Source organism: Planococcus citri, chromosome 1, assembly GCF_950023065.1.
Source record: "Planococcus citri chromosome 1, ihPlaCitr1.1, whole genome shotgun sequence".
Lineage (NCBI taxonomy): Eukaryota > Metazoa > Arthropoda > Insecta > Hemiptera > Pseudococcidae > Planococcus > Planococcus citri.
The window spans coordinates 87,723,263-87,743,594 of record NC_088677.1 but is presented as its reverse complement, the minus strand read 5'-3'; the positions used below and the strand labels follow the sequence as shown (position 1 = coordinate 87,743,594).

At 34.6% G+C, this 20,332-nt stretch overlaps 2 protein-coding genes and 1 long non-coding RNA gene across 3 annotated transcripts; 1 reads left to right on the top strand and 2 right to left on the bottom strand.

The window, feature by feature from the left end:
- Positions 1–7,208: 7,208 nt before the first annotated feature.
- Positions 7,209–11,339, bottom strand: LOC135839843 (uncharacterized). Its single transcript, XM_065356072.1, has 2 exons — positions 11,045–11,339; positions 7,209–10,547 (listed from the first exon to the last, which is right to left on the bottom strand). The coding sequence occupies exons 1-2, from the start codon at positions 11,233–11,235 to the stop codon at positions 8,690–8,692; spliced, it is 2,049 nt and encodes a 682-aa protein (XP_065212144.1). The 5' UTR covers positions 11,236–11,339; the 3' UTR covers positions 7,209–8,689.
- A 5,347-nt stretch (positions 11,340–16,686) lies between these two features.
- Positions 16,687–19,543, bottom strand: LOC135839831 (uncharacterized). Its single transcript, XM_065356051.1, has 2 exons — positions 19,353–19,543; positions 16,687–18,842 (listed from the first exon to the last, which is right to left on the bottom strand). Exons 1-2 carry the CDS (start codon positions 19,541–19,543, stop codon positions 16,994–16,996), a joined length of 2,040 nt encoding a protein of 679 aa, XP_065212123.1. The 3' UTR covers positions 16,687–16,993.
- On the top strand, positions 18,836–19,569 carry LOC135839839 (uncharacterized). The gene is made up of 2 exons (XR_010557650.1): positions 18,836–19,277; positions 19,372–19,569. It is a non-coding gene; the product is annotated as an uncharacterized LOC135839839 (long non-coding RNA).
- The last annotated feature ends 763 nt before the right edge of the window (positions 19,570–20,332 follow it).

The window sequence follows — 20,332 nt, the reverse complement described above, 5'->3', positions numbered from 1 at the left end:
GCCAGATTAGCTCGCGAAATCAGCTGATCGAGCTCGCTAATCCCGCGCTAAAGGCCATCTACATGAAGATTTTAGCTTAGAGCCAGCTTTGGGCGGAGAATCTTGCGAATCAGCTGATCCAGCTGGCTAATGGCGCGCGAATGACCTCTGAGATAAAGAAGCCATGAGCCTCCATGAAACTTTCGATTAGCTGATCAAGGCCCCCCGGATAAACCAAAGGAGCCTGGTGTATTTTGAGTTGCATATTCAATACCTACTTCCGAAAGCATTTTTGTTTTTTTAAAATCATATTTTACGATTGGGGTGTAGTAGGGAGCCCGTGGAGGGGAAAATAAGGTGTGGCTGGCTGAGGTCTCAAAGATACTTGATCAGCTGATCGAAGCCTCCCGGATGAAAAGGCACCAGGTGATTTCGAGTTGCATATTCAATACCCTTGAAGGCATTTTCGTCATATACAAACTCAGAAAAATAATGATTCTAGACGAATGTAAGTTGTAACAAACTGCACCCTCGTCAAGAATCACTTTTCACCTGAGTTAACAAGAGACAGAGAGTCCGGCTTTTGACCTAGACTCTTGTCTCACTCCGCCCATTGCTAAGCAGAAGGTTACAAAAGCACATCGCGCAGGCTCCTACGACTTTTGCCAGCAGATTTGCTGTTCGAAATGCTGACTACTAAGGCAGGCATTGGGTACCGACATCCTCAGAGGGCAGCATCTAGTCAGCTAATCAAACTATCACGAGGTCATCTCGAAATAAATGGCAAGCCATTTGAACAAAAATGACCTGTGTAGAGAACCTTTAATACTGATTCTCATCTTGCAAGTGTGCCTGGTAGATTTACTGTTTGAAATGCTGACCACTGAGGCAGGCATGGGTACCGACATCCTCAGTACAGCATCTCGTCAGCAAATCAAACCATCTTGCAAATAAAAAGCCCCAAAATTCACCTGTTGTCATCTCATACACCAAGGAGTAGGTATATTAAGGTGCCATCACAGCTAGACACCTCGGCAACAAAATTTTCAAACCCATTGTAATTTCAGGTAGGTAAGTACTGCAAGACCTCAACATTTTATAAATTTCAAAACTGAAAATTACCTATTTTAAAAAAGTAGGAAATACAAGAAAAAGAAGAGAGGAAGAAAACAACAAGGAATAGGTAAGTAAAATTTTGGGTTACAAATAATTATCAATCAATATAAAAACAAATAATCACTCAAACTACTCAAACTAGAAAAAGTACCTACGTATTATTAAAGTTGAATTAGAAAGAAAAAAATGAAAACTTAAGCCAAAAAATCAATAAAGAGAGAGTTTACTGCAAAAAGTAGTGTAGCCCAGTTTAGCATCAAATATGAACAAAAAATGCCCAAAATATAAAATGTACCAGTTAACTTTTGAAAAATAATACCTAAAAATTTTAATTAAGAAAAACGACTAGGAAATTATTTGGAAAAAAATTGCCAAAATATTTAAAAAATTTATTTTGAAAAAAAAAGTTGTAGGTATGTTTACAACTCCTCCATAAGTTGATTAGAATATCTGCGCACGCATCAAATCTGTTCACATTGTACAACATCGCACCTCATTGGTTGTCACACTGTGTGACAACACCAACCTGCCATGCACAGTATGTAAAACATAGCCTATATAAAATGTGTTGACTATAATTATTTCCATACTTGTTTAAGAAACTTTAAACCAAACCAAATTATACCATTAAAAGAGACATACTTACTTCAGTTGACTATTTATTAATCACCAAATCTTAAGTAGTTAGTAACTAATCATTTAATTCATGGATAAAAATAAAATTTATAAAACGACTACCTAATTATTTAATTCATGCACAAAAATGAAATTTATAAAACACCTGTCAACTTACCCTTTTCAAACGTCATGCTCATTGTAAATCACTTCACTATAAAAACACTCAATAAAAAACAAATACTACAATATGTGAAAAATGAGTCTACATTACAAGGAGACAGCAACAAACACTTCAATGTGACATTAACAAAAAAACTAGACAGCTGGGCATAGCGCAGCTATAACAGTGTGCATAGCCTATTTTGTTTATAGGAAAGCACAGCACAATTTTTGGAAAAAAGCACCCAATTTTGGAAAAAAAAAACAAACACAATTCTGAAAAAACCTCGCAACACAATTCTGAAAAAGAAGCACAACTTCGAAAAAAAGCACAATGTGATTTTGAAAAAAATAAGCACAACACCATTCTGAAAAAACTGCACAACTAGATTTTGAAAAAGAAGCACAATGCAATTTTAAAATAAAAGCACAACACAATTTTTTAAAAAAGCACACACAACACCATTTTGAAAAAAAAGCACAACACAATTTTGAAAAAAAGCACAATATTGAAAAACAGCACATAATTTCAAAAAAAAGGCACAACACAGTTTCAAAAAAAAAAAAAACATGAGATTTTGAAAAAATGTGATTTGGATTTCAAATGCAGAACACGATTTTCATTTTGAAAGCACAACATCAAAAAAAAGCACAATGTGATTTTGAAAAAAGCACAACTTTGATAAAAAGCACAACGTGATTTTGAAAAATAGCACAACCTGATAGGTACCAAAAGTTCAAAAGCTCGAAAGCACCACGTGATTATGATTACAAAAGCACTAGGCAAAAACCAAAGCCTGAAAGCACTATGCAACATTGAATGCACAGCACAATACCAAAGTTTGAAAGTATAGTGCTACGCCAATAGAACCTCTCTGAAGCACTGCAAAATCACAAATGACTGGTGGGATTTGATTCTTCAAGGGTATAGCTACCTGCTTTTGTTGTATAGGTACCAAACTTGTATAAATGTAAAACTGCAGGGGTTGTAAACACATTTCCACCATTGTTTAATTTTCAAAAAATTAAAATTTATTTTTTCAATTGAACAATAGAAAATATTTTACAACCCCTGCGGTGTTACATTTAGGCTGTTGTAAATCAATAACACTGACTGTCGGCTTTGCTTTAAGAACCTAACACTACTATGGTAAGTACAGTTAAATTGGCATCAGTAACCAAAACTAATAAATCTCTTATATGAACACTTAGACTGGCATTCATAACTTACCCTTTAAACACTGGATGCTCATTGTGAATCATTTCCCAACAAAAACACAAGGTCAAAAAAAATGATCACCTATTTTCAAGACACATCCACATCATACTTAGTTTATAATGAAATAAAAAGAAAACTTCAGGATGCAACAACAACACAATGAGGTAAAAAATACTTCACAATATAGCAAAAAAAAGGGTCGACTCAAATGTTCAAACAAAAGTGGGCATTGGTACCCTGGCTGAAGATGAACCAAACACCAAACTCAACAATTACCTCAGTAAGGGCAGACTTGAATGAAAGAAATGAGAAACAAGATGGGATTTCCAGAAATGAAAGAATTATCTACTTGGAAGTATCACACAAGTGAAATTGAACAATAAACACACTCCAAACTTTGCAAGAATTTCTAAAAATTGATTTTCAGCTTGAACCTTTCATGAACAACAAGAATAGCTTCTTAATTTCTGACCTACCTAATGTTCATTTTAACCAATTACCTGATGGTATGGAATTTAAGATAACAAAACTAGAGAATACACATTTTTCTGGTATCTGTGTGTGCATACAGATAATTTTAAATACACTCCTCTGGAGTATTTAAGCAGGATGTTCCCAGCTGCAGGAGATTTTTGATTCTCTAGAAAAAATGCCACCATGGTATACAAAGGAGAAACCCTGCTAACAATTCCTGATAATACTGAGGAACCAAGACCTCTTATCTCAACCTAGGATATATCTGGGTGGTGTGGTTACTTAGTTGATGTGCTGTATTTTGACTATACTTACTTCTATAACAACACTGTATTTTTGTGTTAAAATTCCACATGGCATACCCAATTTTGATAGTGAAATAAAATGCTTGTTTTGACGCAAATGTACTGATTTAAAAATTTTGTTTTCAAGGTTTAGACTACCATTTCAAGTATAATGCACCAGATTCTGTACCTTTTCTCAAACATAATGAATTACCTCATGATGAGCATGTCAAATGTGACGCGGCGTATGAAAAGGTTACCCCGAGAAAAAACGTAGGTTTTGAGAAAAACACGTTCAAAAGTTTTTGAAACGTTTTTTCCATTTTTCAAAAAGTATTTTCATCTGCAATATTTCAACGTATAGGGTAAATCGCCAGTGGTTGACATCTCAGGACACTTTTTCACTTGAAAAATTTTTTTCTCCTATGCATATGTTTTTTTTTTTTGAAAATAAGTTGGTATAAGATATGTCCCCACTCCTTGCCGTCATTTTGACTTATATTTCATCGAAAAAGGACAATACTGTGACCCTCAAATTTTTTTTTGAAAATATCAACTTTTTTGCCCAGTGCCCGTACAACAATGACCATGCTAATTTCGATGTGAATTTCGACCCTGTGTCGAGCTAATTGTCGATGTAATTGTCGACTGATGTTGATCTACATTCGTATCGACAATCAGCTCCACATAGGGTCGAAATTCACATCGACATGGGGCATCCAAAAGTGACGGATGTGGATGATGGATCGACATTCACATCGAAATTTATGTCGACCTCCTGCTTCGTTAAGTTATAGAATTTGAGTTTAAAAATTTTTAATTTTTTCCCCCAAAAATTATTTCCTCTGATGTGGCTATTGCTAGTGCTGAAAACAGCATCGATGCAAAGTCCACTTCCGAAGAAGTACAGACGAAAAGTCTGTATAATCAAGAAGTTCAACAGAAATCCCTTATATCAAAGATGGTGCAATACTTTATCTGCGAGTACTAAACTAATCCGTTTTCATGTCGACATGTCGATGTTAATGTTGATGTGAAATTCGACATCAACAAATACATCCACAATATCAACATCATATCATCTACATCTCCAAACTGCGGAAAAGTGAATAATTTCATCAATTCTCTAAAAAATTTGTTTTCCACATTGAACAAGATCATATTTTTGAATGTTTAGGTACTAAAATTTTAAACACTAAAACAGAAATTTTAATTCTGAAAAATTGGTCGACATAGTTGTAGATGTAAATTTTGAGCATCGAATCTTACATCTACATGTCGAGATGGCATGTCGAGGAATCAGAAATAATGAGAAAATTTTGAAAATTTTCATTTACCTGGCTTTTGTATGGACAGAAGATTCCTACTAAATAATTAATTGATCACTTTTCCATCATATGTTGGAAAAAAACGTAGTCGATGTAAATGTTGACGTCTACAATTGTTGTGCGGGTGAGACATACTGAAATATGCAGGAAAACATGTACCATGTTACCTACCTACTTCAAAAACTACTGTAGATGACGTTGATCATCTCAATGTGCATAATTTTTGCTTTTTTATCAGAAATAAACCATTTTGTCAATCACTGGAAATCAAAATGCATAATTGTCCAGTGGTTGACATAGTGTACCTAAACAATGTGATTTTTGTAATTAATTCTACTTGCTTCAAACCTCTTCCTTTTATTTGGCTTTGATAATGTCATTTTTTACCTGTACATGAAATTTTAAAGAATTATGATTACAAAATTCACACTTTTTTTTACAGTATGTCAACCACTGGAAAATTATGCATTTTGATATCCAGTGATTGACAACCGACTTATTTCTGATAAAAAAGCAAGAATGAAGTAGATCTAGATGACCAACGTCATCTACATTTCAATACCTTTCAGGATATCTCATTAGTTTTCAGAAAAAGAATAAACTTTTTGATTTATGAAATTTATTGTAAAATACATGCACATCAAAATATGATGCTGAAACTTCACAAATTTTTTATGAAAATTTATAACTCTTATGACGCCACATTGAAATGAGCAAAAGGTTTGAAATTCATGGTGAAGTACAAGCAAGGTATAAATTACCTCATGTGAGTATCAATGTTGCCAAAACAGGGCTTCAAACCCGAACGTTTTCGGGTACGGGTACAGATTTATTTCTCAGAGAATCGGGTACGGGTATCGGGTACAGGTATGAAAATTTGAAACGTTCGGGTACAGGTACGGGTTCGGGTATTTTAGGTGAAATACCCGAACTGTACCCGATCTATCGGGTATTTGGGTTCAAAATAGTCTCTATCGGGTACGGGTACAGGTTCGGGTATTCCTCATTTCATTTTTCAGGTACGGGTACGGGTACGGGTTCGGGTACAGAAATTGTTGGATTTTCATTCGGGTATTCGGGTACGGGTACGGGTTTGAAGCCCTGTGCCAAAACATCAAACTGAACGAAGCAATTACACAACTGTCAACCACTGGGCAGTTTACCCTATTGAAAAAAAAAACAAAAAAACATTTTTTTTGCCGATTTTTTTTGTTGGAGCTACCTTACTTCAGAGCCATTTTTCACAGGTTAAACGTCAAGACAGCGAACTGGTGATGGTTTTATCGGATTGTACGGCTAATTTTACATAAAAATAGTAAATAAATAAATAAACCAAAAATCAATTTTTTTGCTTGGGGTCACCTTTTCGTACGCCGCGTCACAAATATGAAATTGAAAAAATGGAATGAGGTCAATAATTCATACCAAGTAGCAAGTATTATCAATGTATTTTACTTGAAAATCAAAATAAACACTACAACACACAAAGAAAATTGAATTTTTGGAATAGGGTACCTGACTATGTACCTACAGCAGTAGTGGTATATGAACCAGAATGCTTTTGCGATCAAGGATATAGAGTGTAGGAAAAAACACTTGGGGCTTAGGCGTGTGCTCAAGTGCCCCATATATGTACTATACTCATGTTTCACAATTCAAATCCATGGTCACAAGGTCACAACACCAAAGCTTGACTTAACAATAAAAGATAATTCCATGCATCAATGGTGATAGTAAAAATACATACCACAGAATTATACAAGTAGATGGCTACAAAATAAGTTGAACTGCAAACTTTGCACAACACAAATCCATGATCACAAAACCAAAAAATTCACTGCAAAATAGTGCATTAGATGAGTATTTCCACTTAGTATGTCTGGTAAGGTATACACATTTCTACATTCTAGATATTAAAAACAAAGGCAGAGTAGAAGGAGCTAGAGCCAGTGGACTGACTTCATTCTCAAAGCAACACCCCTGACCCCACATGGGGTGATAAGTATGATGATTGATAATAAATAAAAACACTAGAGATAATTATCAAACCGGTATTAGAAAACAAAGTTGCATTGAAATTAGACTGTAATAGCATTTGCAGCTTACCTTACTTTGTTACTCTTATTTACAACTGAAACCATAGCACAATACCAAAAGCACAATGCAATACTGACAGCATACAACCAAGAGAACAACACGATACTGAAAGCACAACAATACAGAGAGAACCTCTCTGGAGCACACCAAAATCACAAATGACTTATGAAAGCCGGAACACCTTGAACTAAACCATTAATACCTAAGTTTAAAGAGAACACAAAGGGTAAAGATTGATTTTCAAAATTGAGAAAGGTAACTACAGTGTTACATTTACAAAGGAGGCTGGTAAGTAAACACATCGAGTCATAAAAACCTTTTACCTAAAATTTGAAAATTTCTCTTGATTCAAATATATTCAATCCCAAAACCTATCTGGAGACCAAAATCTTTATTTTTCTTGATTCTTGATCCCAAAACCCAAAAAATCCCTGAACTGATATAATTTCGAACCCAAAACAATCCTAGAACTGAAACAAAATTGATTGGGTTTCAGGATTTCAAATTTTTCCACTATGGTAAAAACTAACAAAAATGAAAATGCAGTGACAATCAACAGACATTCATGAAACCCCAATTTTTAAAAATGTAACAATAATGTAAGAACATTCGAGCAAACAAGTTTTCTAAAAGTGCATGAAAAAGTCTTGAAAATGTGTTGGAGTAAAGAAAAAACACTCGAAAAACAAGTTAAAATTTTGAAAAATTACCAAAAACTAATTTAAAATTTAGTGATATTTATCAAAAACACATAAAAAAAAGTTGAAAACATGCTAAAATCATGAAAAAAACCTCCAAGTATTAAAATCTAAGAAGATCACAAAAACGTTATGCATTTTTTTTTGGTAAATAATTCACCTGATTTACATTTCAAAATTGTTTGAATTAAAATAATTTAACAAAAATACTCAATAAAGCCTTGAAATCATTAAAAGTAGGCAAAAACTAAAGAAAATGAAACAATGTTATCTGAAAGTGTATGAAAAAATGTTGAAAACAAGTTAAAATAGTGTAAACAAAAAAAAATATTGAAAAGCAGTGGTAATGAAAAATCCAGTGAAAGTTACCAAACAAAGGATGAAACAGCACTGAAAATGTACGAAAGAGTTTTGAAAACATACTTTAAAAGATTATATAAGAACACTCCAAAGTGTAAAAATCTCAGAAAATTACAAAAAGGTAAGTAATGAAAATTCAGTAAAATTCATCGAAAATGCATGTAGAAATGTTGAAAACTCTTGAAAGTACTGTAAAAGCATTTAAAAAAGCATTTATTGATAAGAAAAGATGAAATTGAAAATTGTTTTTTCCAAAAGTGAGTAAAATACTGCACGTGTTCTTCTAAAAAAAAAACTGCAAAAACTGCCGATTACCAGTACAAAATTTATGATTTTCATTTTTTAACATTTTCCCTTTCAATTTTTTCCTGTGTCTTTAGCTTCGCCCTTGAGTTTTTGGTAATATTCTTTAGCACTTACAGCCAAGTCTGTCGATGATGCACTCAACTGTTTCATTAACATCATCTCACCTTCACATGGAATCAGGACCCAACTTTGAATCCGATTATTTTTACTTTTACCAAAAGTTAGCGTTAGTAAATTTATCTTATTTTCGTATTCGATTGCCGCTTGGAATGGTGTAAAATGCTCAAGAAAATAGCTCATAATCTGTTGATGGTATCCTTTTTCTTCATAATTACCAACTTTGATTTCGATTGCATAATTGACATTCAGATTCCTGGTGAGAATAATATCGATATCCTTTTTTTCTCTTCTATTTTTATCTGGTTCATTCTCATCAATCAACTTTTTCTGGCTGAATTCAATTCCGGCCCAGAAGAGTTCGCGACACAGTCTTCTAGTAACTTCGTATTCCATGGCTGGGTTGTCTAAGGGATGTTTGAAAGTCGGAAAAGCTAATTTGTTAAAAATATCCACTGCTGCTTGTATATTAACATCGTGCAAGTTCATTAATAAGCCATTTAAAAGCTCTTGTTGATAAGGAAGGCCATTTTCTATTCCAGGTATGTAATCGTCAATCTGTTCATCCATATAAATTTCTACCTCCTTGTTTGGGAAGTCCACAAAAACGTGATCACCCTTATGATTTACAATTTTCAGGTATCCGGTATTAATCATGAAAGGAATGAGTGGAACTGGCGATCTCGGATTATAGTTCAACTTACAAATTTCAATTTTCTCATTTTTCATGTCCTTTATTGAAAACCTGCACTCAATGAACCATCTATCAAGGATATCTTGTGGGGCTCCTCCAGTATTGCACCAGTATGTACCGAATTTTTTATTCCTCAGAGAATTTAACACTGAAATCGTGTTATATATGTTGGATTCTTCAGACGCAGACGTGATTTCATTATTAAAATTATATCCATCATACCATCTGTGTAATTCATCCATGACATGTTCAGGTGTTTGGTTGATAGACTTTGCAAAGTCACGGATAGTCAAAGGAAAATACTTTTCAATTTCTTCAGCTGTGAATCCAACAAGCGTTGAAAACCTCTTGTCATTGCTCAAATCTTGAAAGTTATTGGCTGAGCTATCCAGCCCTTCAAAAGCATATCTATGAACACCGGTGATCCAAGAAAGTAGAATGCTTGTGCTACTGCTTTTAATATTTTTGAAAAAGGTTTCCATTAAATCAGATATTTGTTGAATGTAAACTTTGTTTCTTGTCTTCATTATTGCGTGATTGATTAAACAGTCGTATTCGTCGATTAGCACAACCACAGGTAAACCAGATTTTAAATACAGCTCCTCTATCAGGTCAGAAATTGTAACAGGTCTTGTCAAATTTAAATGATACTCATCATTGGAGATACTTAGCAGCTTGTTACTTATTTGCTTAGATACATGGTTGAATGCGTCTGATGGTTCTGTATGATCAGTAACGTATTTTGTTTCTATCCCAGAAAAATCTAAATATATCGTCGGATATGCTATCCAAGTCCCATTCTGATAAACCGTGTTGCCAAAATTATAAATGTAAGTATTATTGAAAAATTTGCTTCTCCCTTTAAAAAAACTTTCCAACATTTCTACTGTTATCGTTTTCCCAATTCGTCGAGGTCTTGAAAAAAAGTACATTTGATGCTCTTCTTCTAACAAAAGGAGTAAATGTTTGGTCTTGTCAACAAACACCTCACCGCTGCTGATGAGTTGCTCAAAATGGGATCCGTCTCCTGGTAGCTTTTCTGTTTCTACTGACTCTGCTTCGTTTACAGTTTTCGGTAAAATATCGGACGTACGACCCCTATAAAAAAATTGATGCATAATATTACTTGGACTTGCAGAAATTTCCTCTAAATGAAAACTACTAATCGCCTGTCAAATTTCTAGTTTGATAAAATTCCCTTCATTGAATAAAATCTCCTAAAACAAAATAACACTTGCGTTATGCGTGGCATTGTGGTTTTAAATCGGTAAGGCTCCGTTCGCCCGAAATGATTAAAAATTTTATCGCTGCCAACTGATAGACGCGGTAGGTAGGTATCAGCAAGGAGTAGCGTGATAAAAGGTTCAGATTTTCAATCCTCCCCCCCCACATGGGCACAAAGATTTCGGTGTTTTATAACATGCTATTTGCAAAAAGTTCAAATTCATTGAAATCCGAGTCCGAGATTTAGATTTTTTTAACAAAAAAACTGGCTAAAAATTTCAGAAACTCGATAGGTAGGTTATTTGTGTTATACCTATGACGAATGCTTAGGCTAATAATTGAATTTGTATAGGTACTTTACTTATACATACTCTTCGGTCTGTGTTGAAGTGAAAGCATTGTCCCCATACTTTCCGGCTCCTGTTGAAATAGAAATCATGCCTGTCAAATTGTTCGAATTTCTTGGAGCAGGCGGATATTGTGAATATACAAATGGTGAATTATTCCAGAAACACAATCTGGCTATTATCAACAGTTTTACTTTCTTCGAATAAAATGTCATACCTAACAAGAACAACGCACATGCAAAAATGCCTCATGAACCGCAATTCAGGCACCATAATGAAAAATCAGAACTAGATTTCGCTTATCTCTTTCATTTCAATAAGATAAACTGCCTTTATATCAATACCGTATCGTACATAGCTTCAGTTAGCATATCTATAGGTACTCATTAACCAAATACCATACAAGGGATTTGATAAACTTTTTTAAATTGAAAATATTCTCTCAGAAATTATTTGGTAAGTAATGAAAACTTACTTATTTCATCATCCTGTAATCGGCATAAATTTTAATAACGATAGGTACCTACTCGGATGTAGATAGATACTGATTCAACAATTAAGAGTCTGACTGCAAAGAATGTTTTCATATTTCAACATAATGATAACTATGATGATTAGACTTGCTTTTCTTTTACTTCCTTACAGCATATCTATTCGATCAGCAGACTGTATAGGTACATTATTAGATGAATAAATTCGTGTAGTTTATTGAAATTCGCATATAGGTATTTCAAAAATAAATATCGATCAAGTTGAACGTAAGGATAACTCTCACTTTTGGGGTCCCAAAAAATGTTTAATTTGAAAATACATACGTACGTACGTACGTACATACTTACATAAGTACAGACATAAGTACATACATAGTCAAAGGTTTCTACTGCCTTTAAAAATAAGGAAAGTGTTATTTCAATTTTCTTTGACTTAGAGAAGGCTTATGATAGAGCATGGAGGTACAAAATTCTTGAAAAAATCAATTCGAGGACATCTTGCTCTCTTCATTGCAAATTTTCTTTCTGATCGTAAATTTCAAGTTAGAATAAATAATACCTTATCACAAGTAGGTATATGAAATTCAAAATGGCGTTCTTCAATGCTCTGCCTGTACAACAATTGTTGACGTCAACATTTACATCGACTACCGTTTTTTTTTCAACGTAATGTAGCCCAGGCAAATAGCAGAAAAAAATAGACAAACCCAAACATAATTGCAAACAAAGGTTTTTTTGGTGAATATTGTCTAGGGTGGTGTGCTGAATAACATACTAAATGTCCCCGCCCCTACCCCACGAGCTAACCCCCTCACAGTGGATCAAAGCCCCCCAAAATCAGTTTTTCATCAAGAACCCCTGAAATATTAAATTTTGAGTAAAATGAGCTCAGTGATCATTTCATCTCCTCCCCAATACCTATCAAATGAGCTATCGACCAACTCCCTAGCCTCAAAGGGGGTGGCGCTACGACCCCTCAAGTGATGTGATTTCAATTGAGGAGCTCATTGCAAAAGTAGCCCTTGTCACATGAACCTATACAATCTCCAAAGCTCTCCCTTGAACGTACCCAGTATCATGAATGTAAACTCTACAAAGCAATTCCACTCAGGGCTACTCAGGGTAGACTAACTTGACGGTCATTTCATCATTACAACATGATCTCCGCTGTTGGCAATAGATGCAATCGAGTAAAACGTGTCTAAAAGTTCATGTGACAAGGGCTACTTTTGCAATGAGCTCCTCAATTATTTTTCATTTTATGATTTGGGACTTGTAACCTGTTCTAATTGATGAAATGAAGTCAAACGTGGGGAATGGGATTCTTTTGGGAGCTAGAGTTGACCTCTGGAGTGGGGAGGGTCAAAGTTGAAAATTATAGAAAGGTCATTTTTTGGAGGGGCATAAAATGACCCCAAATGGATGAAAAGGGCCCAAAATCATACCATTGGACAGATGACCTATCTGTGATCAACATATCCAAATTTTAGCTTCCTAGGTCATCCGTACTCCTTTTAAGATGGAAAAAACCGAAAATATGGGCAAAATAAGGGGATTTTTAGCTCAATTCCGCTGTAAATAGGGTGGGGATGACCTAGAAAGCTGAAATTTGGATATGTTGATCACAGATAGAGTACTGTCCGTCTGTCCGATGGTGTGATTTTGGACCCTTTTCATCCATTTGGGGTCATGTTATGCCCCTCCAAAAAAATGACCTTTCTGTAATTTCCAACTTTGACCCTCCCCACTCCAGAGGTCAACTCTAGCTCCCAAAACAATCCCACTCCCCACGTTTGACTTCATTTTATCAATTAGAACAGGTTACAAGTCCCAAATCATAAAATGTAAAATTACTGAAATCACATTACTTTAAGGGGTCGTAGCGCCACCCCCCCCTTGAGGGTAGGGAGTTGGTCGATAGCTCATTTGATAGGTATTGGGGAGGAGATGAAATGATCACTGAGCTCATTTTACTCAAAATTCAATATTTCAGGAGTTCTTGATGAAAAACTGATTTTGGGGGGCTTTGATCCTTTGTGGGGGGAGTTAGCTCGTGGGGTAGGGGCGGGGACTTTTAGTATGTTATTCAGCACACCACCCTAGACAATATTCACCAAAAAAACCTTTGTTTGTAATTATGTTTGGGTCAAATTGCATATTGACTGGGCTAAATGATGGAAAAGTGACCATTAAGTTATTCAATAGGAATCTTCTGACTGTAAAGAAGCCTGGGGGGTAGTGAAAATTTTCGAAATTTTCTCATTATTACTATACCTCGACATACGATGTCGACATGTTGATGTAAAATTCGATGCTCGAAATTTACATCCACAACTACGAGTATGTCGACCAATTTTTCATAATTAAAATTTCTGTTTCAGTGTTTAAAAGTTCAGTAAAAATTTAAAAATATGATCTTTGTTTGAAGGGAGAAAAAAAATTAATGGCCTTGTTAAAATTATTCACTTTTCCATAGTTTGAAGTTGTCGATGTTATGTCGATATGAAAGTCGATCATCCACAACCAAATTCTCAAAGATTTCTCAAATTTGAAGAATTAAGTTGATATTGTGGATGTATTTGTCGATGTCGAATTTCACATCAACATTAACATCGACATGAAAATGTATTAGTTTAGTACTCTTAGATAACCTATTGCACCTTTCATTATAAAGAGTTTAATGTTCAACTATACTGAATATGGACTTTCTGTCTGTACTTCTCAGAGGTGGCCGCAGTGTCAATGCTGCTTTCGCTTTCAGCATGAGCAATGGCCACCTTAGTGTGCAAGAGAAAATGATTTTTGGAAAAAAACCTAAAATTTAACAATTTTGCGTAGCTGGAGGTCCACGTAAATTTTGATGCCAATGTCAATCAATCCACATCCGTCACATTTTGATCCCACATGTTGATGTAAATTTCAACCCTGTGTCGAGCCAATTGTCGACATAAATGCCAATTAACATTGGTCGACAATTACATCAACAATTGGCTCAACACTGAGTCGAAATTCACATCGACATGTAGCATGGTCATTGTTGTACGGGTGTATTGAGTACAACCAGGGCTGTAAGGTAATTTATGTTGGTAAATTACGGTGGTATTTTACGGTATTTTACCAAAAGTTTATTACCATATTTTACCATAATTTACCAAAAAGCCAAATTGAACACTTTTTTTCCATATTATATTTCCTTCATAAATTTCCAAATTTCCATGGAAATGTATGATTTGAAAGTTACCAAGAATTTTTCCCATAAATTTCCAAAAAATGTCCATAGAAAATTTCCTACAAACTCTAATAACACCTAAAACAGATGAAAATTTACTTCAGAGGCAGGTCAGAAGTTCAGAACTTAGAAGTCAAACTAAAAAAAAATAACTCATCATATCCAAATTAGTAAAATACCATAAATACCGTAAAATACCGTATTTTACCGTATTTTACAGCCGTATTTTACCAGCAAATAAATTACGGTAATTTAACAGCCTCTCCTTATTGATAGCATTCATAACATTATCCCTCCCCCAATGTCACTAAGATTATTTGCAGACGATATGAACATCTCCCTATGTTTCAGAGACTTACAAATAGCACAGCTCTCTCTTTATTCAAGAAACCCTTGATAAAATTCAAGAATGGGCAGATTCAAATGGTCTCTCATTCTCACTGTCTAAAACCCATTGCATTATTTTTTCTAGAAAGAACAAAATTGAACTTCCTTCCCTAACCCTCAAAGGTAAAAAACTTGAATTCAAATCAAATACCTACAAAATTCCTTGGATTGATTTTCGATTGTAAGCTCAAATGGACACCTCACTTTTTATCCATTAAACAGAACTTACTGAAAACCTTTTGAATGTAAGTAGTGGTTTTCTCCTTTTTCGCACACTTTATAATCAATTAATAACATTACACCTTTTACAGCACGAACACTTTTATTCACGAAAATATTAAAAATTACAAAAACATTAAATTTTATGAAGTGAGACGCGTTTTGGTCCTAAAATTTAATGTTTTTGTAATTTTTAATATTTTTGTGAATAAAAGTTTTCGTGCTGTAAAAGGTGTAATTAATCGATTACTGAAAACCATAAATCTATTGAAAGTAATTAAAAATCCAAAATATAACTGTTCAGGATCCCTTTTACTTCAGTTATAGGTATGTATAAGGTGCACCAGGGGAAGTCCGAATTCGGGGTAAGTCAGAAAAACTGCTCTAACTCTTAGAGGCTTATATGAGGAGCACAGGGAAAGAACGATGTAACTGGTAACTATTCTGCAAACTTTACAAGAGAGCGTTTTAAAGATTGAAATGTTTCTCAGTTTGAAAGTATGTTTCAGATATATTCCTCAAGTCTATTAGAACAATTCTGAGCATGGAAATATCATTCACGAGTTATCAGAATACATTGAGAGCATTTTAAACCTAACGCGCAAGAAACAAGTTACATCGTTCTTTCCCTGTGCTCCTCATATCGCATCTCGGGAGTAATAAGGTCGCATCTCAAAAAAGTGAAATTTTACAGGAGAGTGATTTTCTTTTTTTTTTAAAACTTGATTCATTATTTTTATCAACTTATAATTAATTGTGAGGAATGAATAGCACCTCATTTTAAAGATCTGGTATCCTACCTTCTTTTAGCATAAGAACACTTTGAAAAATAAAATCTTAAAGAGGAAATATTTCAATGTTTGGAAAACATTTTGAGTTATAACCTTTCATTAAAGTTGATGTGGAGGCGAAAGGAAGCGTCCAAAAAAATTTCAAGATTCTAAAGTTGTAGAGAATTAAATTTCCAATCGACATAATGTCGTTAGTTTATTTCTAGAGTGCTTAGTTTTTGAGTTTGCATTCCTTGTGACTATTTCTAACTGAGAAACATTCAAAACAATCAAAACTATTTGTTAACACTTTGTATGTACAAAATTTGTTCAAAAAAGGTGGAGTGTTTTGAGATGTACCCTTGTAACACCAAACAACTTGCAATGTTGTTGAGATTTTGAGTTAGGCCATTTGCGTTTTCTACAAGATCTAGATAATGTACCCAACTCAAAGTGTAATTTTTGGTTGAGGGGGGTCATACAAACCCCAAAAATGCAAAACCATCAAAATCAATTTTTTTTGAGATGTGACCTTATTGCCCCCCTAGGTGCGATATCATATCTAAGAAATTGGATACTTATCAAATAATATTGTACGAAACAGTAGGTATAATTAAGAGAACAATATGGGGAAAAAACAAAAAAACAGAAATAAAAAAAAGACTTACATATAAAACAAAGATAAAAATTACAAAGGGCAGGACCTCTGTATCTGCAATATGATTAGGTGGTGGTGGGTCATGTGTAGATAAGTTGGGTTATCAGACATTTTGAAATTTTTGTCAACTTTTGCCCGTGTTCTTCTAAAGAAAAAACTGCAAAAACTGCCGATTACCAGTACAAAATTTCTAATTTCTACTTTTTACTATTTTCCCTTTCAATTTGTTCCGGTGCCTTTAACTTCGCCCTTGAGTTTTTGGTAATATTCTTTAGCACTTGCAGCTAAGTCTGTCAACGATGCACTCAACTGTTTGATTAACATCGTGTCACCCTCACACGGAATGAGGACCCAACTTTGAATCCGATTATTTTTAGCTTTGCCAAAATTTAGCACTAGTAAATTTATCTTATTTTCGTATTCGATTGCCGCTTGGAATGGTGTAAAATGATCAATAAAATAGCCCATAATCTGTTTGTAACCTTCTTCTTCATCATTACCGACCTTGATTTCGATTACATAATTGACATTCAGATTCCTGGTGAGAATAATATCGATATCACCTTTTTCTCTTCTATTTTTATCTGGTTCATTCTCGTCAATCAACTTTTTCTGGCTGAATTCAATTCCGGCCAAGAAGAGTTCGCGACACAGTCTTCTAGTAACTTCGTATTCCATGGCTGGGTTGTCTAAGGGATGTTTGAAAGTCGGAAAAGCTAATTTGTTGAAAATATCCACTGCTGCTTGTATATTAACATCGTGCAAGTTCATTAATAAGCCATTTAAGAGCTCTTGTTGAAAAGGAAGGCCACCTTCTATTCCAGGTATGTAATCGTCAATCTGTTCATTCATATACATTTCTAGCTCCTTGTTTGGGAAGTCCACAAAAACGTGATCACCCGTACGATTTACAATTTCCAGGTATCCGGTATTAATCGCAAGACGAATGAGTGGAATGGGCAATCTCGTATTATAGATCTTCAACTCGCGAATTTCAATTTTTTCATTTTTCATGTCCTTCATTGAAAACCTGCACTCAACGAACCATCTATCAAGGATATATTGTGTGGCTCCAGTATTGCACCAGTATGTACCGAATTTTTTATTCCTCAGAGTATTCAACACTGAAATCGTGTTATATATGTTGGATTCTTCAGACGCAGACGTGATTTCATTATTAAAACTGTATCCATCGTACCATTTGTGTAATTCGTCCATGACATGTTCGGGTGTTTGGTTGATGGACTTTGCGAAGTCATCGATAGTCGAAGGGAAATACTGTTTGATTTCTTCTGCGGTGAATCCAACGAGTTTTGAAAACCTCTGGTCATTGCTCAAATCTTTGGCTGAGCTATCCAGCTCTTCAAAAGTGTATCTCTGAACACCGGTGACCCAAGAAAGTAGAATCCTTGTGCCACTGCTTTTAATATTTTTGAAAAAGGTTTCCATTAAATCAGATATTTGTTCAATGTAAACTTTGTTTCTTGTCTTCATTATTGCGTGATTGATTAAACAGTCGTATTCGTCAATTAGCAGGACCACAGGTAAACCAGATTTTAAATACAGCTCGTTTATTAGTTCAGAAATTGTAACAGGGCTTGTCAAATTTAAATGATACTCATCATTGGAGATACTTAGCAGCACGTTATTTATTTGTTCAAATACGTGGTTGAATGCGTCTGATGTTTCTGCATGATCAGTAAGGGGTTTAGTATTTATCTCAGAAAAATCTAAATATATCGTCGGATATGCTATCCAAGTGCCATTCTGATAAACCGTGTTGCCAAGAGTATAAACGTAAGTTTTGTTGAAAAATTCGCGTCTCCCTTTAAAAAAACTTGCCATCATTTCTACTGTTATTGTTTTCCCAATTCGTCGAGGTCTTGAAAAAAAGTACACTTGATTCTCTTCTTCTAATAAAAGGAGTAAATGTTTGGTCTTGTCAACGAACACCTCACCGCATCTGATGAGTTCCTCAAAATGGGATCCGTCTTCTGGTAGCTTTTCTGTCTCTACTGTAGACTCTGCTTCGTCTACAGTTTTCGGTAAAATATCGGACGTACGACCCCTATAAAAAATTGATGCATAATATTAGACTTGCAGAAATTGACTCTAAATGAAAACTACTAATCGCCTGTCAAATTTCTAGTTTGATAAAATTCCATTCGTTGAATAAAATCTCCTAAAACAAAATAACACTAGCGTGATGCGTGGCATTGTGGTTTTAAATTGGTAAGGCTCCGTTCGCCCGAAATGATTAAAAATTTTATCGCTGCCCTCAAAAAAAAAAAAATTAACAACTGATAGACGCGGTAGGTAGGTATCAGCAAGGAGTAGCGTGATAAAAGGTTCAGATTTTCAATCCCCCCTCCCCCGCAAGGGCTCAAAAATTTCGGTGTTTTATAACATGCTCTTTGCAAAAAGTTCAATTTCGTTGAAATTCGAGTCCAAGATTTAGATTTTTTAACAAAAAAACTGGCTAAAAATTTCAGAAACTCGATAGGTAGGTTATTTGTATTATACCTACGACGAATGCTTAGGCTAATTGAATTTGTATAGGTACTTTACTTAAACATACTCTTTGGTCTGTGTTGAAGTGAAAGGATTGTCCGCATACTTTCCGGCTTCTGTTGAAATGGAAATAATGTCCGTCATATTGTTCGAATTTCTTGGAGCAGGCGGATATTGTGAATATACAGATGGTGAATTGTTCCAGAAACACAATCCAGCTATTATCAACAGTTTCACTTTCTTCAAATAAAATGTCATTTTTCTATCCTACCCAACAAGAACAACGCACACGCAAAAATGCCTCATGAACCGCAATTCAGGCACCATAATGAAAAATCAGAACTGGATTTCGCTTATCTTTTTCATTTCAATAAGATAAACTGCCTTTATATCAATACCGTATCGTACATAGCTTCAGTTAGCAATTAGCATATCTAGGTACTTATTAACCAAATACGAGTACCATACAAGGGATTTGATAAACTTTTTTAAATTGAAAATATTCTCTCAGAAATTATTTGGTAATGAAAACTTATTTCATCATCCTGAATGAACATTTACTTTTTGAGCTAGGTAGAGGATATCACTGTAGTATTGTTGAGAGAGCTGTTGAAGTGATTTATTATTTTGTACCTATCTAGTATGTTCGATATGTTTCAGTGATCTGATCAAGAAGACAGTGATGATGACTTGTACAGCTTCCCCAGAGGAATAATTTTTTTTTGACCATTTAAAGAACCATTATTCTTGAACAATTAGTTTCTACGTACCTATGTCATATTTTGATACATGTAAAATAATTTCTTTTTTGTGTATTTTATACCCAAGCACTAAAATGAAACGTTTTTTGCGAAAAAAAACTCGATTTTGGGGCACTGTACCTCCCAAATGGGGCCCTTGGAAGGGTCCAACTGTAAATCCAACTTGATATTCGTGTTCAGGGGGTTCGATTCATATGAAAACGACACCCATATCGCCAACATTTTTCAGACCCAAAATTGGGTGGGGAGGTGCCCATGGATCCAAAATAAGCCTTTAGAGGAATTG